Source organism: Lonchura striata, chromosome 16 (assembly GCF_050655825.1).
Source record: "Lonchura striata isolate lonStrDom1 chromosome 16, ASM5065582v1, whole genome shotgun sequence".
Lineage (NCBI taxonomy): Eukaryota > Metazoa > Chordata > Aves > Passeriformes > Estrildidae > Lonchura > Lonchura striata.
The window spans coordinates 5,046,639-5,067,772 of NC_140718.1; the positions used below are offsets into that span (position 1 = coordinate 5,046,639).

Sequence of the window (21,134 nt, forward strand, 5' to 3'; positions counted from 1 at the left end):
CACACCCACTCCCCTTCAGGCCACGCCCATACCCAGATAGACCACGCCCACAAGTCCAAAGCCACGCCCACACCGATATAGGCCACGCACAGACCCAGTTAAGCCACGCCCATTTATAATTAAGCCACACCCACTTCACTAAAACCACGCCCACACTCAGTTTAGCCACGCCCAGGTTCGATTAAGCCACGCCCAGACCCCTTAAGCCACACCCACATCCTGCTAGGCCACGCCCACCAGTCAAAAACCACGCCCAGACCTAATTAAGCCACGCCCACACCCAGTTAGGCCACACCCAGTGGCAAAACAATTAAGAAAACAATTAAGAAAATAATTACAAAACAATTAAAAACAAGCCACGCCCAGACACCTTAAGCCACACCCACATCCTGCTAGGCCACGCCCACCCGCTCAAAGCCACGCCCATATCACTTTAGGCCACGCCCACTTTTGACCCTTTAATCCTCTCCCAGCCCTGCCCAGTATAAACCAGTCCAAAACCAGTATAAACCAGTCCCAAACCAGTATAAACCAGTAAAAACCAGTATAAACCAGTATGAACCAGTCCCAAACCAGTATAAACCAGTATGAACTAATCCCAAACCAGTATAAACCAGTATAAACCAGTATAAGAAATCGCCCCAGCACCGATTATTCCCCACTTTTAACCCTTCCATCCCTTCCCATTTCCCTCCCAGTGCCTTCCCAGTACAAACCAGTATAAACCCGTCCCAAACCAGTCCCAAACCAGTACAAACCAGTATAAAAAATCCGATTATTCCCCATTTTTAACCCTTTCATCCCCTCCCAGTTCCCTCCCAGTCCCTCCCAGTTCACCGCCAGTAACACCCAGTATAACCCAGTCCATTCCCAGTTCCCTCCCAGTCCCTCCCAGTTCATCCCAGTCCCTCCCAGTTCCCTCCCAGTCCCTCCCACACCCTTCCCAGTACAAACCAGTATAAACCAGTCCCAAACCAGTACAAACCAGTACAAACCAGTATACAAAATCCCCTCCACCACCGATTATTCCCCACTTTTAACCCTTCCATCCCCTCCCAGTCCCTCCCAGTTTATCCCAGTTCCATCCCAGTTTATCCCAGTCCCTTCCCATTTCCCTCCCAGTGCCTTCCCAGTACAACCAGTATAAACCCGTCCCAAACCAGTCCCAAACCAGTATAAACCAGTACAAACCAGTATAAAAAATCTGATTATTCCCCATTTTTAACCCTTTTATCCCCTCCCACTTCCCTCCCAGTCCCTCCCAGTCCCTCCCAGCCCCCTCCCAGTCCCTGCCGGCCCAAACCAGTACAAACCAGTACAAACCAGTACGGACCAGTGACGGTGTAGACGGCGGTCACGGCCAGCAGCGCCCCCACAGAGCCATACAGGTCCCAGCCCAGCGCCTCGCGGATGAACAGCGCCCCCGAGTACATGTCCACCTGCCAAACTGGTTTGTACTGGGACGGACTGGGAGGGACTGGGAGGGACTGGGAGGAACTGGGATAAACTGGGATAAACTGGAAGTGAACTGGGAGGGGTTAGGATAAACTGGGAGGGACTGGGATTAACTGGGAATGGACTGGGAGAGACTGGGAGGGACTTGGAGGGACTGGGGAGGAACTGGGATGGACTGGGAGGGACTGGGACAAACTGGGAATGAACTGGGAGGGAACTGGGAGGGACTGGGATGGAACTGGGAGGGAACTGGTTTATACTGGGAGAGACTGGAATGGACTGCGATGGACTGGGAGGGAACTGGTTTATACTGGGAGGGACTGGAATGGACTGCGATGGACTGGGAGGGAACTGGGAGGAACTGGGATAAACTGGAAATGAACTGGGAGGGACTGGGAATGGGCTAGGATAAACTGGGAGAGACTGGGATTAACTGGGAATGGACTGGGATGGACTGGGAGGGACTGGGAGGGGACTGGGAGGGACTGGGAGGGACTGGGAGGGGACTGGGAGGGGACTGGGAGGGGACTGGGAGGGAATGGGAATGGGCTAGGATAAACTGGGAGGGACTGGGATTAACTGGGAATAGACTGGGAGGGACTGGGAGGGACTGGGATGGAACTGGGAGGGACTGGGAATGGGCTAGGATAAACTGGGAGAGATTGGGATGGACTGGGATTAACTGGGAATGGACTGGGATGGACTGGGAGGGACTGGGGAGGAACTGGGGGGGAACTCGGATAAACTGGGAGGGACTGGGATAAACTGGGAGGGAACTGGGATATGCTGGGAATGGACTGGGATATGCTGGGACAGACTGGGTTGGACTTGGAGGGACTGGGGGGGACTGGGAATGGACTGGGTTATACTGGGAGGGACTGGGAATGGAGTGGGAGGGACTGGGGAGGACTTGGAGGGACTGGGAAAAAAATGGGTTATACTGGTTTATACTGGGGGGGGACTGGGATAGACTGGGAGGGAACTGGGAGGAAACTGGTTTATACTGGGAGGGAACTGGGAGGGAACTGGTTTATACTGGGAGGGACTAGGAGGGAATTGGGTTATACTGGGTTATACTGGGAGGGATCTGGGGGGTCCCTGTGGAATTTGGAGCTTCTTCCCCACTCCCAGTTCCCTCCCAGTACAAACCAGTATAACCCAGTTTGTTCCCAGCCCCTCCCAGCCCCTCCCAGTCCAAACCAGTGCAAACCAGTATAACCAGTACCGAGATCTTGGTGCAGACGTAGAGCCCCAGCGAGAGCAGCGTCATGTCCCAGTCCCTCCCAGTACAAACCAGTCCAAACCAGTATAACCCAGTTTGGTCCCAGCCCCTCCCAGCCCCTCCCAGTCCCTCCCAGTCCAAACCAGTATAACCCAGTTTGTTCCCAGCCCCTCCCAGTCCCTCCCAGTACAAACCAGTATAACCCAGTTTGGTCCCAGCCCCTCCCAGCCCCTCCCAGTCCCTCCCAGTCCAAACCAGTATAACCCAGTTTGTTCCCAGTCCCTTCCAGCCCCTCCCAGTACAAACCAGTATAACCCAGTTTGTTCCCAGTCCCTCCCAGTCCCTCCCAGTCCCTCCCAGTCCAAACCAGTATAACCCAGTTTGTTCCCAGTCCCTCCCAGTCCCTCCCAGTCCCTCCCAGTCCCTCCCAGTACAAACCAGTATAACCCAGTTTGTTCCCAGTCCCTTCCAGCCCCTCCCAGTACAAACCAGTATAACCCAGTTTGTTCCCAGCCCCTCCCAGCCCCTCCCAGTCCAAACCAGTATAACCAGTACCGAGATCTTGGTGCAGACGTAGAGCCCCAGCGAGAGCAGCGCCAGGTCCCAGTCCCTCCCAGTCCACTCCCAGTCCCTCCCAGTCCAAACCAGTATAACCCAGTTTGTTCCCAGCCCCTCCCAGCCCCTTCCAGTCCAAACCAGTATAACCAGTACCGAGATCTTGGTGCAGACGTAGAGCCCCAGCGAGAGCAGCCCCAGGTCCCAGTCCCTCCCAGTCCCTCCCAGTCCCTCCCAGTCCAAACCAGTATAACCCAGTTTGGTCCCAGTCCCTCCCAGCCTCTCCCAGCCCCTCCCAGTTTGTTCCCAGTACAAACCAGTATAACCCAGTTTGGTCCCAACCCCTCCCAGTCCCTCCCAGTTTGTTCCCAGCCCCTCCCAGCCCCTCCCAGTCCCCTCCCAGTCCAAACCAGTATAACCCAGTTTGTTCCCAGCCCCTCCCAGCCCCTCCCAGTCCAAACCAGTATAACCAGTACCGAGATCTTGGTGCAGACGTAGAGCCCCAGCGAGAGCAGCGCCAGGTAGAGCCGGATCCGCCCGCCCCCGAAGCGCCGGCCCAGGTACTCGGGCATGGTGCTCACCTGGCCACGCCCACCCGCTCAGGCCACGCCCACCCGGGACACGCCCACCGCCCGGACACGCCCAATCCCAATTAACTAACGACCAATCCCCATTAGGCCACGCCCAATCCCAATTAAGTAACGACCAATACCAATTAGGCCACACCCAATCCCAATTAGGAAACGACCAATCCCAATTAGGCCATGCCCAATCCCAATTAAGTAATGACCAATCCCCATTAGACCACGCCCAATCCCAATTAGGCAATGACCAATCCCAATTAGGCCACAGTCAATCCCAATTAGGCCACCCCCAATCCCAATTAGGCCACACCCAATCCCAATTAGGCCGCGACCAATCCCAATTAGGCCACGCCCAATCCCAATTAGGCCACGTCCAATCCCAATTAGGCCACAGTCAATCCCAATTAGGCCACGCCCAATCCCAATTAGGCCACGCCCAACCCCAATTAGGCCACGCCCAATCCCAAATAGGCCACACCCAATCCCAATTTGGCCACGCCCAATCCCAATTAGGCAAAGACCAATCCCAATTAGGCCACACCCAATCCCAATTAGGCAAAGACCAATCCCAATTAGGCCACGCCCAATCCCAATTAGGCAAAGACCAATCCCAATTAGGCCACACCCAATCCCAATTAGGCAAAGACCAATCCCAATTAGGCCACACCCAATCCCAATTAGGCAAAGACCAATCCCAATTAGGCCACGCCCAATCCCAATTAGGCCACGCCCAATCCCAATTGGGCCACACCCAATCCCAATTAGGCCACGCCCAATCCCAGTTAAGAAACTACCAATCCCAATTAGGCCACGCCCAATCCCAATTAGGTCACGCCCAATCCCAACTAGGCCACGCCCAATCCCAATTAGGCAAAGACCAATCCCAATTAGGCCACGCCCAATCCCAATCAGGCCACGCCCAATCCCAATTAGGCAATTACCAATCCCAATTAGGCCACGCCCAATCCCCATTAGGCCCCGCCCAATCCCCATTAGGCCACTCCCAATCCCAATTAGGCCACGCCCAATCCCAATTAGGCCACGCCCACTCTCAATTAGGCCACGCCCACCCGGGACACACAAAAATCACGCCCAGACCCTTGAAGCCACGCCCCAAACTCTGCCCAGTCCATCCCAGTTTATCCCAGTCCCTCCCAGTATAAACCAGTATAACCCAGTCCATTCCCAGTCCCTCCCAGTCCATTCCCAGTCCATTCCCAGTCCCTCCCAGTTTGTCCCAGTTCCCTCCCAGTCCCTCCCAGTCCCTCCCAGTTCCCTCCCAGTCCCTCCCAGTTTATCCCAGTCCCCTCCCAGTCCAAACCAGTCCAAACCAGTCCAAACCAGTCTCACCCCAGCCCTCAGGTAGATGGGCACGAACACCCAGCCCAGCAGCAGCACGATGAACATTCCCTGTGGAATTTTGGGGGGCGCGGTCATATCGCGACAGGACCAGCAGGGGGCGCTGTCGCATCGCGATAAAAGGGGGGGGGAGCGCGACGGGAAGCTCCAAACTGTGCCTCAGTTTCCCCAAATCCCCTCCCCCACCCCAAATTTCCCCTCCCCCACCCTCGAACTGTGCCTCAGTTTCCCCCAAGTGACCACAAATCCCCTCCCCCACCCTTCAGGCCCCTCCCCCACATTCAAAGTCCTCTCCCAGCCCCTCCCCCACTCCCCAGAATCCCCTCCCCCACCCCCAAAAAATGAGCAACAAAAACCCCCAAAATGCCCAAAAATTGCCCCCCAAAAAAAGACCAAAAAATGGCCCCAAAAATGACCCAAAATTCCCAAAAATTGCCCCAAAATTGTCCCCCAAAAAAGGCCAAAAATTGACCCAAAATTGCCCCAAAAAAGACCCAAAAAAGACGCAAAAAAAGACCAAAAATGGCCCAAAAAAAAGGTCCCAAAATGGACTCAAAAGTGGCCCAAAAATGGCCCAAAAATGACCCAAAATGTCCCGAAATGACCCCAAAATCGGCCCCTCCCCCACATTCTAAGTCCTCTCCCAGACCCTCCCCCACCCCCAAATCCCCGCCCCCACCCCCTAAAAAATGAGCAAAAAAAACCCCCAAAATGCCCAAAAATTGCCCCAAAACTGACCCCCCAAAAAAGACCAAAAATGACCCAAAAAAAGGACCCAAAATTCCCAAAAATTGCCCCAAAATTGTCCCCCAAAAAAGACCAAAAATTGACCCAAAAATGACCTAAAATAGACCCAAAAAAGACACAAAAAAAGACCAAAAATGGCCCAACAAAAAGGTCCCAAAATGGACTCGAAAGTGGCCCAAAATTGGTCCCAAAATGGCCCAAAAATGACCCAAAATGTCCCAAAATGACCCCAAAATCGGCCCCTCCCCCACATTCAAAGTCCTCTCCCAGCCCCTCCCCCACCCCCCAGAATCCCCTCCCCCACCCCCAAAAAATGAACAAAAAAACCCCCAAAATGCCCCAAAATTGCCCCCCCAAAAAAGACCAAAAAATGACCCAAAAATGACCCAAAATTCTCAAAAATTGCCTCAAAATTGACCCCCAAAAAAGACCAAAAAATGACCCAAAAATCACCCAAAAAAGAAGCAAAAAAGACCCAAAAAAGACGCAAAAAAGACGCAAAAAAAGACGCAAAAAAAGACCAAAAATGTCCCAAAAAAAAAAAGTCCCAAAATGGACTCAAAAGTGGCCCAAAATTGGTCCCAAAATGGCCCAAAAATGACCCAAAATGTCCCGAAATGACCCCAAAATCGCGGCGCCATCGCGATGTTTGGCGGCGGTATCGCGATATCTGGCGGCGGCGCGCCGCATTTAGCGGCATTTCGCGCGGCGCTCTCGCGATATCTGGCGGCGCTCTCGCGATATCTGGCGGCGCGCGGCATTTCGCGGCATTTCGCGCGGCGCTCTCGCGATATCTGGCGGCGCGCGGCATATCGCGGCATTTCGCGCGGGGCTCTCGCGAGATCTGGCGTGCTATTGCGATATCTGGCGCGCTCTCGCGATATCTGGCGCGCTCTCGCGATATCTGGCGCGCTCTCGCGATGTTTGCAGCGCTCTCGCGATGTTTGCAGCGCTCTCGCGATGTCTGGCGGCGCTCTCGCGATGTCTGGCGGCGCTCTCGCGATACGTGGCCACTCACGCTCCACTCGAAGCCGCCCACGGCGATGCCGCCCGCCGCGCCCGTCCCCGCCAGCCCCACGAAGTGGCCGGAGCCGATGTTGCTGGCGAAGAGGGAGGCGCCCACCTGGGGAGTGACCACAGAGTGACCAATGGGTGACCTGAGTGACCAATGGGTGACCTGAGTGACCCTGAGTGACCAATGGGTGACCTGAGTGACCCTGAGTGACCAGAGTGACCCTGAGTGACCAATGAGTGACCCTGAGTGACCCCTGAGTGACCAATGAGTCACCATGAGTGACCCTGAGTGACCAATGAGTGACCAATGGGTGACCAGAGTGACCAATGGGTGACCAATGAGTGACCCTGAGTGACCAATGAGTGACCAATGGGTGACCAGAGTGACCCTGAGTGACCAATGAGTGACCAATGGGTGACCAGAGTGACCAATGGGTGACCAATGGGTGACCTGAGTGACCCTGAGTGACCAATGGGTGACCAGAGTGACCCTGAGTGACCAATGGGTGACCTGAGTGACCCTGAGTGACCACAGAGTGACCAATGGGTGACCTGAGTGACCCCTGAGTGACCAGAGTGACCCTGAGTGACCAGAGTGACCCTGAGTGACCAATGAGTGACCAATGGGTGACCAATGGGTGACCAAGGAGTGATCAATGAGTGACCAATGGGTGACCAATGAGTGACCCTGAGTGACCCTGAGTGACCAATGAGTGACCAATGAGTGACCCTGAGTGACCAACGAGTGACCCTGAGTGACCAATGAGTGACCAATGAGTGACCAATGAGTGACCCTGAGTGACCAACGAGTGACCCTGAGTGACCAATGAGTGACCCCTGAGTGACCAATGAGTGACCAATGGGTGACCAATGAGTGACCAATGGGTGACCTGAGTGACCAGAGTGACCCTGAGTGACCAATGGGTGACCACTGAGTGACCAATGAGTGACCAATGAGTGACCCTGAGTGACCCTGAGTGACCAATGGGTGACCAGAGTGACCCTGAGTGACCCTGAGTGACCAATGAGTGACCAATGGGTGACCACAGTGACCATGAGTGACCCTGAGTGACCAATGGGTGACCTGAGTGACCCTGAGTGACCAATGGGTGACCAATGAGTAACCAATGGGTGACCTGAGTGACCAACGAGTGACCAATGGGTGACCAATGAGTGACCCTGAGTGACCAATGAGTGACCAATGGGTGACCACAGAGTGACCACTGAGTGACCCTGAGTGACCACAGAGTGACCAATGGCTGACCACAGAGTGACCAATGGGTGACCAATGAGTGACCAATGGGTGACCAGAGTGACCCTGAGTGACCAGTGAGTGACCAATGAGTGATCAATGAGTGACCTGAGTGACCAGTGAGTGACCCGAGTGACCCTGAGTGACCAATGAGTGACCAGAGTGACCCTGAGTGACCCCAAGGTGATCCCTCCATTCCCAGTCCAAACCAGTATAAACCAGTATAAACCAGTATAAACCAGTACAAACCAATATAAACCACTATAAACCAATGGCTGGCCGCAGTGGGGAGCCATCTTAGATTCATTCTGTGGCAGCCATCTTGGGCAGCCATTTTGTAAACTCCAATGGTGGCAGCCATCTTGGGCAGCCATCTTGTAAACTCCGATGGTGGCAGCCATTTTGGGCGCCATATTGGATAAGTGCCTTAAATTATGATAAAGCATTCTAAACCAGTATAAACCAGTATAAACCAGTATAAACCAGTATAAAACTCACCGGGGCCCAGCTCATGCTGCGTCCGGCCAGGAAATACCCGGAGAGGCTCCGCCCACCGCGCCGGCGCAGGGCCTGGGACCAGTACGGACCAGTATAGACCAGTATAAACCGGTATAAACCGGTATAAACCAGTATGGACCAGTACGGACCAGTATAAACCAGTATAAACCGGTATAAACCAGTATGGACCGGTATGGACCAGTACAGACCAGTATAAACCGGTATAAACCGGTATAAACCAGTATGGACCAGTATGGACCAGTATAAACCAGTATAAACAGGTATAAACCAGTATGGACCAGTACAGACCAGTATAAACCAGTATAAACCGGTATAAACCGGTATAAACCAGTATGGACCAGTACGGACCAGTATAAACCAGTATAAACCGGTATAAACCAGTATGGACCGGTATGGACCAGTACAGACCAGTATAAACCAGTATAAACCGGTATAAACCAGTATGGACCAGTACGGACCAGTATAAACCAGTATGGACCGGTATGGACCAGTACAGACCAGTATAAACCGGTATAAACCGGTATAAACCAGTATGGACCAGTACGGACCAGTATAAACCAGTATAAACTGGTATAAACCAGTATGGACCAGTACGGACCAGTATGGACCAGTAAAAACCAGTATAAACCAGTATGGACCAGTATGGACCAGTATAAACCAGTACAGACCAGTATAAACCAGTATGGACCAGTATAAACCAGTATAAACCAGTATGGGCTACATTTTTGGGGTTGATTTTCCTGGATTTGGGGATTTTCAGGGTGGATTTTTTGGGGTGAATTTCTGGGAATTTGGGGGTTTTTAAAGTTGAATTTTTCAGGGTGAATTTCTGGGATTTTAGGGATTTTTAAAGTTGATTTTTTTGGGCTGATTCTCTGAGATTTGGGGATTTTACAAATTGGTATTTTTGGGTTGATTTTCCAGGATTTGGGGATTTTCAGGGTGGATGTTTTTTGGGATAAATTTTCAGGATTTGGGGATTTTAAAAATTTATATTTTTGGGTGGGTTTTCCAGGATTTTGGGGATTTTTTTGGTTGATTTTCCAGGATTTGGGGATTTTCAGGGTGGATTTTTTTGGGGTAAATTCCCAGAATTTTTGGATTTTCAGGGTGAATATTTTGAAGCGAATTTCTGGGATTTTGGGGATATTTACGGTGGATTTTTTGGGGTGAATTATCAGGATTTGGGGATTTTTTGGGGTGAATTTTTTGGGTTGATTTTCCAGGATTTGGGGATTTTCAGGGTGAATATTTTGGGGTGAATTCCCAGAATTTTGGGGAATTTTTTGGGGTAAATTCACAGAATTTTGGGATTTCCTGGTTGGATTTTTTTTTTGGGTTGATTTCCCACGATTTTGGGATTTTTTAGGGTGGATATTTTGGGGTGAATTTCTGGGAATTTGGGATTTTTAACATGGATTTTTTTGGGATGAATTTCTGAGATTTTAGGATTTTTCAGGTGATTTTTTGGGGGTAAATTGCCAGATTTTTGTGATTTTCCCGGTTGGATTTTTTTGGGGTAAATTTCCATAATTTTTGGATTTTCAGGTTGAATATTTTGGGGTGAATTTCCGGAATTTTGGGGATTTTTTTGGGGGTAAATTCCCAGAATTTTGGGATTTCGCGGTTGGATTTTTTTTGGGTTGATTTCCCACGATTTTGGGATTTTATAGGGTGAATATTTTGGGGTGAATTCCCGGAATTTTGGGGAATTTTTTGGGGTAAATTGACAGAATTTTGGGATTTCCTGGTTGGATTTTTTTTTTTGGGTTGATTTCCCACGATTTTGGGATTTTTTAGGGTGGATATTTTGGGGTGAATTTATGGGATTTTGGGGATTTTTTTGGGGTAAATTCCCGGAATTTTGGGATTTCCCGGTTGGATTTTTTTGGGGTAAATTCCCAGAATTTTGTGATTTTCCCGGTTGGATTTTTTTGGGTTGATTTCCCACGATTCTGGGATTTTTTAGGGTGAATATTTTGGGGTGAATTCGCGGAATTTTGAGGTGAATTTATGGGATTTGGGGGATTTTTTTGGGGTAAATTCCCGGATTTTTGTGATTTTCCCGGTTGGATTTTTTTTGGGGTAAATTCCCACGATTTTGGGATTATTCGGGTGGATTTTTTTGGGGTGAATTCCCGGAATTTTGGGGATTTTTTTGGGGTGAATTTCCGGAATTTTGGGGATTTTTTTGGGGTGAATTCCCGTAATTTTGAGGTGAATTTATGGGATTTGGGGGATTTTTTTGGGGTAAATTCCCGGAATTTTGGGATTTCCCGGTTGGATTTTTTTGGGGTAAATTCCCAGAATTTTGTGATTTTCCCGGTTGGATTTTTTTGGGTTGATTTCCCACGATTCTGGGATTTTTTAGGGTGAATATTTTGGGGTGAATTCGCGGAATTTTGAGGTGAATTTATGGGATTTTGGGGATTTTCTTGGGGTAAATTCCCGGATTTTTGTGATTTTCCCAGTTGGATTTTTTTGGGGGTAAATTCCCACGATTTTGGGATTATTCGAGTGGATTTTTTGGGGTGAATTTCCGGAATTTTGGGGATTTTTTTGGGGTGAATTTCCGGAATTTTGGGGATTTTTTTGGGGTGAATTCCCGGAATTTTGAGGTGAATTTATGGGATTTGGGGGATTTTTTGGGGGTAAATTCCCGGATTTTTGTGATTTTCCCGGTTGAATTTTTTTTGGGGTAAATTCCCACGATTTTGGGATTATTCGGGTGGATTTTTTGGGGTGAATTCCCGGAATTTTGGGGATTTTTTTGGGGGTGAATTCCCGTAATTTTGAGGTGAATTTATGGCATTTTGGGGATTTTTTGGGGGTAAATTCCCGGATTTTTGAGGTGAATTTATGGGATTTTGGGGATTTTTTGGGGGTAAATTCCCGTAATTTTGAGGTGAATTTATGGGATTTTGGGGATTTTTTTGGGGGTAAATTCCCGGATTTTTGTGATTTTCCCGGTTGGATTTTTTTGGGGTAAATTCCCAGGATTTTGGGATTATTCGGGTGGGATTTTTGGGGTGAATTCCCGTAATTTTGAGGTGAATTTATGGGATTTTGGGGATTTTTTTGGGGTAAATTCCCAGATTTTTGTGATTTTCCCGGTTGGATTTTTTTTGGGGTAAATTCCCACGATTTTGGGATTATTCGAGTGGATTTTTTGGGGTGAATTTCCAGAATTTTGGGGATTTTTTTGGGGTGAATTCCCGTAATTTTGAGGTGAATTTATGGGATTTGGGGGATTTTTTTGGGGTAAATTCCCAGATTTTTGTGATTTTCCCGGTTGGATTTTTTGGGGTAAATTTCCATAATTTTTGGATTTTCAGGTTGAATATTTTGGGGTGAATTTCTGGGAATTTTGGGGATTTTTTTGGAGTAAATTCCCGGAATTTTGGGGATTTTTTTGGGGTAAATTCCCAGATTTTTGGGATTTCCCGGTTGGATTTTTTTGGGTTGATTTCCCACGATTTTGGGATTATTCGGGCGGGATTTTTGGGGTGAATTCCCAGAATTTTGGGGTGAATTTATGGGATTTTGGGGATTTTTTGGGGGTGAATTCCTGTAATTTTGAGGTGAATTTATGGGATTTTGGGGATTTTTTTGGGGTAAATTCCCGGATTTTTGTGATTTTCCCGGTTGGATTTTTTTTGGGGTAAATTCCCACGATTTTGGGATTATTCGGGCGGGATTTTTGGGGTGAATTCCCGTAATTTTGAGCTGAATTTATGGGATTTTGGGGATTTTTTTGGGGTGAATTCCCGGATTTTTGTGATTTTCCCGGTTGGATTTTTTTTGGGGGTAAATTCCCACGATTTTGGGATTATTCGGGTGGATTTTTTTGGGGTGAATTCCCGGAATTTTGGGGATTTTTTTGGGGTGAATTCCCGGAATTTTGAGGTGAATTTATGGGATTTGGGGGATTTTCTTGGGGTGAATTCCCGGATTTTTGTGATTTTCCCGGTTGGATTTTTTTTTTTGGGGTAAATTCCCAGGATTTTGGGATTATTCGGGTGGATTTTTTTGGGGTGAATTCCCGGAATTTTGAGGTGAATTTATGGGATTTTGGGGATTTTTTTGGGGTGAATTCCCGGATTTTTGTGATTTTCCCGGTTGGATTTTTTTGGGGTAAATTCCCACGATTTTGGGATTTCCCGGTTGGATTATTTTGGGTTGATTTCCCACGATTTTGGGATTTTTTAGGGTGAATATTTTAGGGTGAATTTCTGGGAATTTGGCATTTTCAGGCTGGATTTTTTTGGGTTGATTTCCCACGATTTTGGGATTATTCGGGCGGGATTTTTGGGGTGAATTCCCGTAATTTTGAGGTGAATTTATGGGATTTTGGGGATTTTTTTGGGGTGAATTCCCGGATTTTTGTGATTTTCCCGGTTGGATTTTTTTTTGGGGGTAAATTCCCAGGATTTTGGGATTTCCGGGGCGGGTTTTTTTGGGGTGAATCCGGGGGATTTCGGGTCCTTACCCACAGCCCCAGGCCCATGAGGAGCAGCAGGTAGAGCCCGAGCAGCGCCAGGTCCAGCGGCTCCGCTCCCGCCATCCCCTCCCCCACCCCCGCGGCCCCTCCCCCACCCCCGGCGCGCGCCTAAATCCCCCCCGAGCCCCTCCCCCACCCGCGACACGCCCCCACCCGCGAACCGTGCCTCAGTTTCCCCCAATAACCTCAAATTTACCCGCCCCCACCCGGGAACCGTGCCTCAGTTTCCCCAAATCCCATCAAATTTACCCGCCCCCACCCGGGAACCGTGCCTCAGTTTCCCCAAATCCCATCAAATTTACCCGCCCCCACCCGGGAACCGTGCCTCAGTTTCCCCCAAGTGACCACAAATTTCCCCTCCCCCACTCCTGAACCGTGCCTCAGTTTCCCCCAAATAACCTCAAATTTCCCCTCCCCCACTCTCGAACTGTGCCTCAGTTTCCCCAAAATCTCCCAAATCCCCTCCCCCACCCCACATTTCCCCTCCCCCACGCCCGAACTGTGCCTCAGTTTCCCCAAATCCCCTCCCCCACCCCAAATTTCCCCTCCCCCACCCTCGAACTGTGCCTCAGTTTCCCCAAATGACCCCAAATCCCCTCCCCCACCCTTCAAGCCCCTCCCCCACATTCAAAGTCCTCTCCCAGCCCCTCCCCCACCCCCAAATCCCCGCCCCCACCCCCAAAAAATCAGCAAAAAAACCCCCAAAATGCCCAAAAATGCCCCAAAATTGACCCCCCCAAAAAAAGAACAAAATTGACTCAAAAATGACCCAAAATACCCAAAAATTGACCCAAAATTGACCCACAAAAAAGACCAAAAATTGACCCAAAAAAGACCCAAAAAAGACCCAAAAAAAGACCAAAAATGGCCCAAAAAAAAAGGTCCCAAAATGGACTCAAAAGTGGCCCAAAAATGGTCCCGAAATGGCCCAAAAATGACCCAAAATGTCCCAAAATGACCCCAAAATCGGCCCCTCCCCCACATTCAAAGTCCTCTCCCAGCCCCTCCCCCACCCCCCAGAATCCCCTCCCCCACCCCCAAAAAATGAACAAAAAACCCCCAAAATGCCCCAAAATTGCCCCAAAAATTGACTCCCCAAAAAAAGACCAAAAAATGGCCCCAAAATGACCCAAAAAGTCCCAAAATGTCCCCAAATTTCCCCTCCCCCACCCCCGCCCCCGCCGGACCCGGGGGGGGGAGGGGCGGGGCGGATTTTGGGGCCATTTCGGGACTTTTTGGGTCATTTCGGGACTTTTTTTTGGGTCGAATTTGGGTTTTTTTGGGGGGGGACAATTTTGGGGTAATTTTGGGGCGTTTTGGGTTTTTTTTGTTTGTTTTTTTGGGGGTGGGGGAGGGGCTGGGGGAGGACTCTGAGGGTGGGGGAGGGGCCGGTTTTGGGGTCATTTTGGGACATTTTGGGTAATTTTGGTCATTTTTGGACATTTTTTTCCCATTTTGGTCATTTTTGGGCCAATTTTGGGGTTTTTTGGAGGATAATTTTGGGGCAATTTTGGGACATTTTGGGGTGGGGGAGGGGCCGATTTTGGGTCATTTTGGGTCATTTTTTGGTTATTTTGGGACGTTTTTTGGAGTCACTTTTGAGCCACTTTTGGAATCATTTTTGGACATTTTTTTGAGTCATTTTTGGACAATTTTGGATATTTTTTGGAGTCAATTTTTGGACATTTTAGGGACATTTTTGGGTCTTTTTGGGTCATTTTTTGGATATTTTTTGGAGTCAATTTTGGGCCATTTTGAGGCATTTTTGCCTCATTTTTGAGTCAATTTTTTGGATAATTTTGGACATTTTTGAGTAATTTTTGAGCCATTTTTGGGAGTCAATTTTGGGACATTTTAGGGATCTTTTTGAGTCTTTTTGGGCAATTCTTGGATGTTTTTTGAGTAATTTTTTGGCCATTTTTTGGGTCATTTAAGGTAATTTTTGAGTCATTTTTGGCCATTTTTTTGATCAATTTTTGGAGGCATTTTTGGCCATTTTTGGGATTTTTTAGGAGTCAATTTTGGGCCATATTTGGGACCATTTTAACATCATTTTTTAGGCCATTTTCGAGTTATTTTTGGGCAATTTTGGGACATTTTTGGGTCATTTTTGGACTTTTTTTGAGTCAATTTTGGAACATTTTAGGGACCATTTTTGGGTCATTTTTGAGCCATTTTTTGGGTCATTTTTGGATATTTTTTGGAGTCAATTTTGGGCCATTTTTGGGACCATTTTGCAGTCATTTTTTTGGCCATTTTTGGGGTATTTTGGGCCATTTTGGGGCCAATTTTGACTCATTTTTGAGCTATTTTTGGACAAATTTTGGGTCATTTTTTGGGTCACTTTAGGGCCATTTTTGGGTAATTTTTGAGCCATTTTTGTGTAATTTTTTAGGCCATTTTTGAGCCATTTTTGGGTCATTTTTGGCCAGTTTTGGGACAGTTTTTTGGGTAATTTTTGGGTCACTTTTTGGGGCAATTTTGGGGCATTTTGGGGCCATTTTTTGGATCTTTTTTTGGGTAATTTTTGCTCTTTTTTGGGGTCAATTTTGGGTCATTTTTGGCCATTTTTGGGTCATTTTCGGGGGTGGGGAAGGGGATCAAACTGGGAGCCCCTCCCTGCCCCCCAAATTATGCAAATTTATGCAAATCACCCCCAAACCCCATTCAAAACCCGCCCCAACCCAATAACGCCACAGCGATATGCAAATGAGGAATGTTTATTACTGCCTTTATGCAAATTTATGCAAATTAGCACCCCACCCACGCTCTCCCCCCTCCATTTAAGGCCTGAAAAGCGGGCGTGGCCCCAACCAATCAACAGCCAGGCCGCGCTAATTTATGCAAATCCATGCACGGGCAAAGCGGAGGCGGGAAGGCCGGCGGCATGCAAATTTATGCAAATGAGCCGCGCTCCGCCTCCCACTGCTCGGGCGTCAGCGTTCGCTGCTCCAGGGCGTGGATGCGGCCCAGCTCCTCCTTCAGCGCCTCGTTAACCAGCCTGCATATTAATGAGATGCTAATTAACCCCCGCTGGGCCGCAGACCAGCCCTTAGAGCCCCTCATTAACCCCTCGCACAATTAATTAATTAACCAATCCCCGCCACTTTTCACGTTTAAACCCAAATTGAGCCCCACCCCTTTCCCCAATTAAACCCCGCCCATTTCACTAATTAAACCCAAATTAATCCCCACCCCTTTCCTAATTAAACCCCAATTAAGCCACGCCCCTTTACTAATTAAAACCCAAATTAAGCCCCGCCCCTTTCACTAATTAACCCCTAATTAGGCCCCGCCCTTTCCCAATTAAGCCCCACCCCTTTTACTAATTAAACTCAAATTAAACCCTGCCCCTTTTACCAATTAAACCCAAATTAAGCCCCACCCCTTTCCTAATTAAACCCAAATTAAGCCACGCCCCTTTCCCAAATTAAACCCAAATTAAGCCCTGCCCATTTTACTAATTAACCCAAATTAAGCCAAGGCCCTCTCACCAATTAAACCCAAATTAAGCCCCGCCCATTTTCCTAATTAAACCCAAAATAAGCCCCACCCCTTTACTAATTAAACCCAAATTAAGCCCTGCCCATTTTACTAATTAACCCCTAATTAGGCCCTGCCCCTTTCCCAATTAAGCCCAAATTAATCCCCATCCATTTTACTAATTAATCCCAAATTAAGCCCCGCCCCTTTCCCAAATTAAACCCAAATTAAGCCCCGCCCCATTTCCTAATTAAACCCAAATTAAGCCCCGCCCCTTTCACTAATCAACCCCTAATTAGGCCCCTCCCCTTTCCCAATTAAGCCCTGCCCATTTTGCCAATTAAACCCAAATCAAGCCTGTCCCATTTTACTAATTAACCCCTAATTAGGCCCCGCCCCTTTCCTAATTAAGCCCCTCCCTTTCCCAATTAAGCCCCGTTTTACTAATTAAACTCAAATTAAACCCCGCCCCTTTTACCAATTAAACCCAAATTAATCCCCACCCCTTTCCTAATTAAACCCCAATTAAGCCCTGTCTCTTTTCTAATTAAAACCCAAATTAACCCCCGCCCCTTTCACTAATTAAACCCAAATTAAGCACCGCCCCTTTCCCAATTAAGCCCCACCCCTTTTACTAATTAAACTCAAATTAAACCCTGCCCCTTTTACCAATTAAACCCGAATTAAGCCACGCCCCTTTACTAATTAAACCCAAATTAAGCCCTGCCCATTTTACTAATTAACCCCTAATTAGGCCCTGCCCCTTTCCCAATTAAACCCAAATTAATCCCCATCCATTTTACTAATTAATCCCAAATTAAGCCCCGACCCTTTCCCAAATTAAACCCAAATTAAACCCCGCCTCCTTTCCTAATTAAATCCAAATTAAGCCCCGCCCATTAAACTAATAAACCCCAAATTAAGCCCCGCCCCTTTCACTAATCAACCCCTAATTAGGGCCCGCCCTTTCCCAATTAAGCCCTGTACCTTTTCCCAATTAAACCCAAATTAAGCCACGCCCCTTTTCCTAATTAAACCCAAATTAAGCCCCGCCCATTTTACTAATTAACCCCTAATTAGGCCCTGCCCCTTTCCCAATTAAACCCAAATTAATCCCCATCCATTTTACTAATTAATCCCAAATTAAGCCCCGCCCTCTTTCCTAATTAAACCCAAATTAAGCCCTGCCCCCTTTCCTAATTAAACCCCAAATTAAGCCCCGCCCATTAAACTAATACACCCCAAATTAAGCTCCGCCCCTTTCACTAATCAACCCCTAATTAGGCCCCTCCCCTTTCCCAATTAAGCCCTGCCCATTTTGCCAATTAAACCCAAATCAAGCCTGTCCCATTTTACTAATTAACCCCTAATTAGGCCCCGCCCCTTTCCCAATTAAGCCCCACCGCTTTTACTAATTAAACTCAAATTAAACCCCGCCCCTTTTACCAATTAAACCCAAATTAATCCCCACCCCTTTCCTAATTAAACCCCAATTAAGCCCTGTCCCTTTTCTAATTAAAACCCAAATTAAGCCCCGCCCCTTTCACTAATTAACCCCTAATTAGGCCCCGCCCCTTTCCCAATTAAGCTCCTCCCTTTCCCAATTAAGCCCCGCCCATTCCCCCAATTAAACCCAAATTAAACTCCGCCCCTTTCCCCAATTAAACCCCAAATTAATCCCCGCCCTTTTTACTAATTAACCCCAAATTAAGCCCCGCCCCTTTCCCTAATTAACCCTAATTAGGCCCCGCCCCCACCGGTGCCTCTGGAGCGTTTTGAGGCCGCGGAAAATTCCGGAAACGACGAAGACGCGGAAGCTGCCGGGGCAGAGCTGGGGCGAGTCCTGCACCTCCTGCAATTAGCGCTAATTAGCACTAATTAGCGCTAATTAACGCCGGCCGGCCCCCCGGGCATGCAGATGAGGGGGAATTGGGGCGGGGTTTATGGTAATTAAGGGCGCGAGCGGCGATTAGCACTCGTTAAAAGGGTAATTAGGGGTTATTAAGGGTTAATTAATGTCAATTCAGCGCTAATTAATGCTAATTAAAGACTTACTGAAAGGACAAGCTAATTGATGCTATGTAATGCTTATGAGTAAATATAAAATTAATTAATAAGAAGATAATTAGCGGCTATTAAATGCTTATTGACAGCCTTTAAATGGTAATTAGTGGTTATTAACAGCTAATTAACATCAAATCAACACTAATTATCAATAATTAAGGCTCATTAACTGCTTACTTTGACAACTATCTAATAAATAGTTATTATTAACAACTATAATTCTAATAATTGTAATGATTAATTAATGAGTAAAACCACAAGTGACTAATTAAAAGTTAATTAGCATCTATTGAATGCTAATTGACACCAAATTAATGGTAATTAGGGGTTATTAACAGCTAATTAACGTTGATTCAGCACTAATTAGCGATAATTAAGGCTAATTAACCACTTATTTTGACAATATTATTGATAATTATTACTAACTACGGTTCTAATAATTTTAATAATTATTACAAAAATAAGTGATTAATAGGAGGATAATTAGCACCTGTTAAATGCTAATTAGAGGTCATTAACGGCTAATTAACATTAATTCAGCAATAATTAAGACTCATTAACCACTTATTGGCACTACAAGCTAATTAATAATACATGATGCTCATAGTGAAATATACAAATAATTAGTAATTTAATTAACCCTAATTAACCCCTCCCAAAACTAATTAGCGCTAATTAACCCCTCCCCCGCCTAATTAGCACCTTAATTAACCCAAATTAACGCTAATTAACCCCTCACAAAACGAATTTTTATCTCAATTAACGCGAATTAAGGCTAATTAAGGCTAATTGACGCTAATTAACCCCTCCCCCGCCCCAATTAACGCCCCCCAACCGCTCATTAACCGCCCTCCCGGCTAATTACACCCCAACGGCCCGGCGGGGGTCGCTAATTAGCGGTTAATTCGTTAATTAAAGCAGCACCACGTGCTCGGCCCGGAGCCGCTCCCGCAGCAGCTCCCGCAGCGCCTCCGCCGTGGGCGGCTCCATTTCCGGTCCGGGCCGCCGCGTCACTTCCGGCGCGGCGCGGGGCGCGATGGGAAAGCGAGGCGGGAATGGGGGGGCGGAGCGATGCATTGTGGGTAACGAGGCGGAAGCGGAGGCAAAGGATTGTGGGTAAGTGAGGCGCAAAACCGCCGCCATTTTAAGAGGATGGAACTACAATCCCTCAATGCATTCTGGGTAACGAGTCCATAATTCCGCCGCCATCTTTAGGAGGCGGAACTACAATCCCGCAGTGGTTTGTGGGTACAGAGACCATAATTCCGCCATTTTACAGGGGCGGGATTAAAATCCCGCAATGGATTCTGGGTAACGAGGCAATAGTTCCGGCATCTTTAGGAGACAGAACTACAATCCCGCAGTGGATTGTGGGTAACGAGTCCATAATTCCGCCATCTTTAGGAGACAGAACTACAATCCCGCAGTGGTTTGTGGGTACAGAGACCATAATTCCGCCATTTTACAGGGGCGGGACTACAATCCTGCAATGCGTTGTGGGTAAAGAGGCAACAACTCCGCTATTTTAAATGGGCGGAACTACAATCCCGCAATGGATTCTGGGTAGGAAGTCCATAATTCCGCCATCTTTAGGAGACAGAACTACAATCCCGCAGTGGATTGTGGGTAACGAGTCCATAATTCCGCCGCCATTTTAAGGGGTCGGAACTACAATCCCGCGATGAATTCTGGGTAACGAGTCAGCAACTCCGCCATCTTTAAGGAGGCGGAACTACGATCCCGTAACGCATTGTGGGTAACGAGTCGCAAATCCGCCGCCATCTTAGGAAGGCGGAACTACAATCCCGCAATGGATTGTGGGTATGGAGGCTGAACCGCCGCCATCTTCAGGAGGCAGAACTACAACCCCGCGGTGCATTGTGGGTACAGAGTCCACAACTCCGCCATCTTTAAGGAGGTGGCACTTTCCATTGAGTCTCGCAATGGATTGTGGGTACAGAGTCCATAACTCCGCCATCTTTAGGAGACAGAACTACAACCCCGCGGTGCATTGTGGGTACGGAGTCCACCACTCCGCCATCTTTAGGAGACAGAACTACAACCCCGCAATGGATTGTGGGTACAGAGTCCACCACTCCGCCATCTTTAGGAGACGGAACTACAACCCCGCAATGGATTGTGGGTACAGAGTCCACCACTCCGCCATCTTTAGGAGACAGAACTACAACCCCGCGGTGCATTGTGGGTACGGAGTCCACCACTCCGCCATCTTTAGGAGACAGAACTACAACCCCGCGGTGCATTGTGGGTACGGAGTCCACCACTCCGCCATCTTTAGGAGACAGAACTACAACCCCGCGGTGCATTGTGGGTACGGAGTCCGTCACTCCGCCATCTTTAGGAGGCGGAACTACAACC

The 21,134-nt window shown here is 48.2% G+C and overlaps 2 protein-coding genes across 3 annotated transcripts in view; both read right to left on the bottom strand.

Annotated features, from left to right (window-relative positions):
- LOC110480547 (sodium/glucose cotransporter 2-like) overlaps positions 1-13,683 on the bottom strand; it is a 35,901-nt gene extending 22,218 nt beyond the window's left edge. The window contains exons 1-6 of the mRNA XM_085593468.1: positions 13,197-13,683; positions 8,687-8,758; positions 6,941-7,045; positions 5,167-5,226; positions 3,709-3,813; positions 1,334-1,439 (exon numbers count right to left, since the gene is read on the bottom strand). Of these exons, the coding sequence (XP_085449594.1) occupies positions 1,334-1,439; positions 3,709-3,813; positions 5,167-5,226; positions 6,941-7,045; positions 8,687-8,758; positions 13,197-13,271 (523 nt within the window). The 5' untranslated portion in view covers positions 13,272-13,683. The remainder of the gene's footprint in view (positions 1-1,333; positions 1,440-3,708; positions 3,814-5,166; positions 5,227-6,940; positions 7,046-8,686; positions 8,759-13,196) is intronic.
- Positions 13,684-15,912: 2,229 nt separating this feature from the next.
- On the bottom strand, positions 15,913-19,754 carry BOLA2B (bolA family member 2B). Of its 2 annotated transcripts, none has more exons than XM_077789581.2 (3): positions 19,683-19,754; positions 18,449-18,543; positions 15,913-16,209 (listed from the first exon to the last, which is right to left on the bottom strand). In XM_077789581.2, the coding sequence occupies exons 1-3, from the start codon at positions 19,743-19,745 to the stop codon at positions 16,104-16,106; spliced, it is 264 nt and encodes an 87-aa protein (XP_077645707.2). In that variant the 5' UTR covers positions 19,746-19,754; the 3' UTR covers positions 15,913-16,103. The 2 variants fall into 2 exon arrangements, with proteins under 2 accessions (XP_077645707.2, XP_077645706.2); XM_077789580.2 differs by having other exon boundaries at positions 19,680-19,754.
- Between the last annotated feature and the right edge of the window lie 1,380 nt (positions 19,755-21,134).

Bases quoted from the DNA above. Each gene is read 5' to 3' on its own strand.
- BOLA2B (XM_077789580.2), bottom strand. From the start codon at position 19,745: ATGGAGCCGCCCACGGCGGAGGCGCTGCGGGAGCTGCTGCGGGAGCGG. The intron at 18,544-19,679 runs GTGCTGCTTTAA...CGCTAATTGCAG, and splicing joins GGCTCCGGGCCGAGCACGTG to GAGGTGCAGGACTCGCCCCA. The intron at 16,210-18,448 runs GTGGGGGCGGGG...ATTAATATGCAG, and splicing joins AAAACGCTCCAGAGGCACCG to GCTGGTTAACGAGGCGCTGA.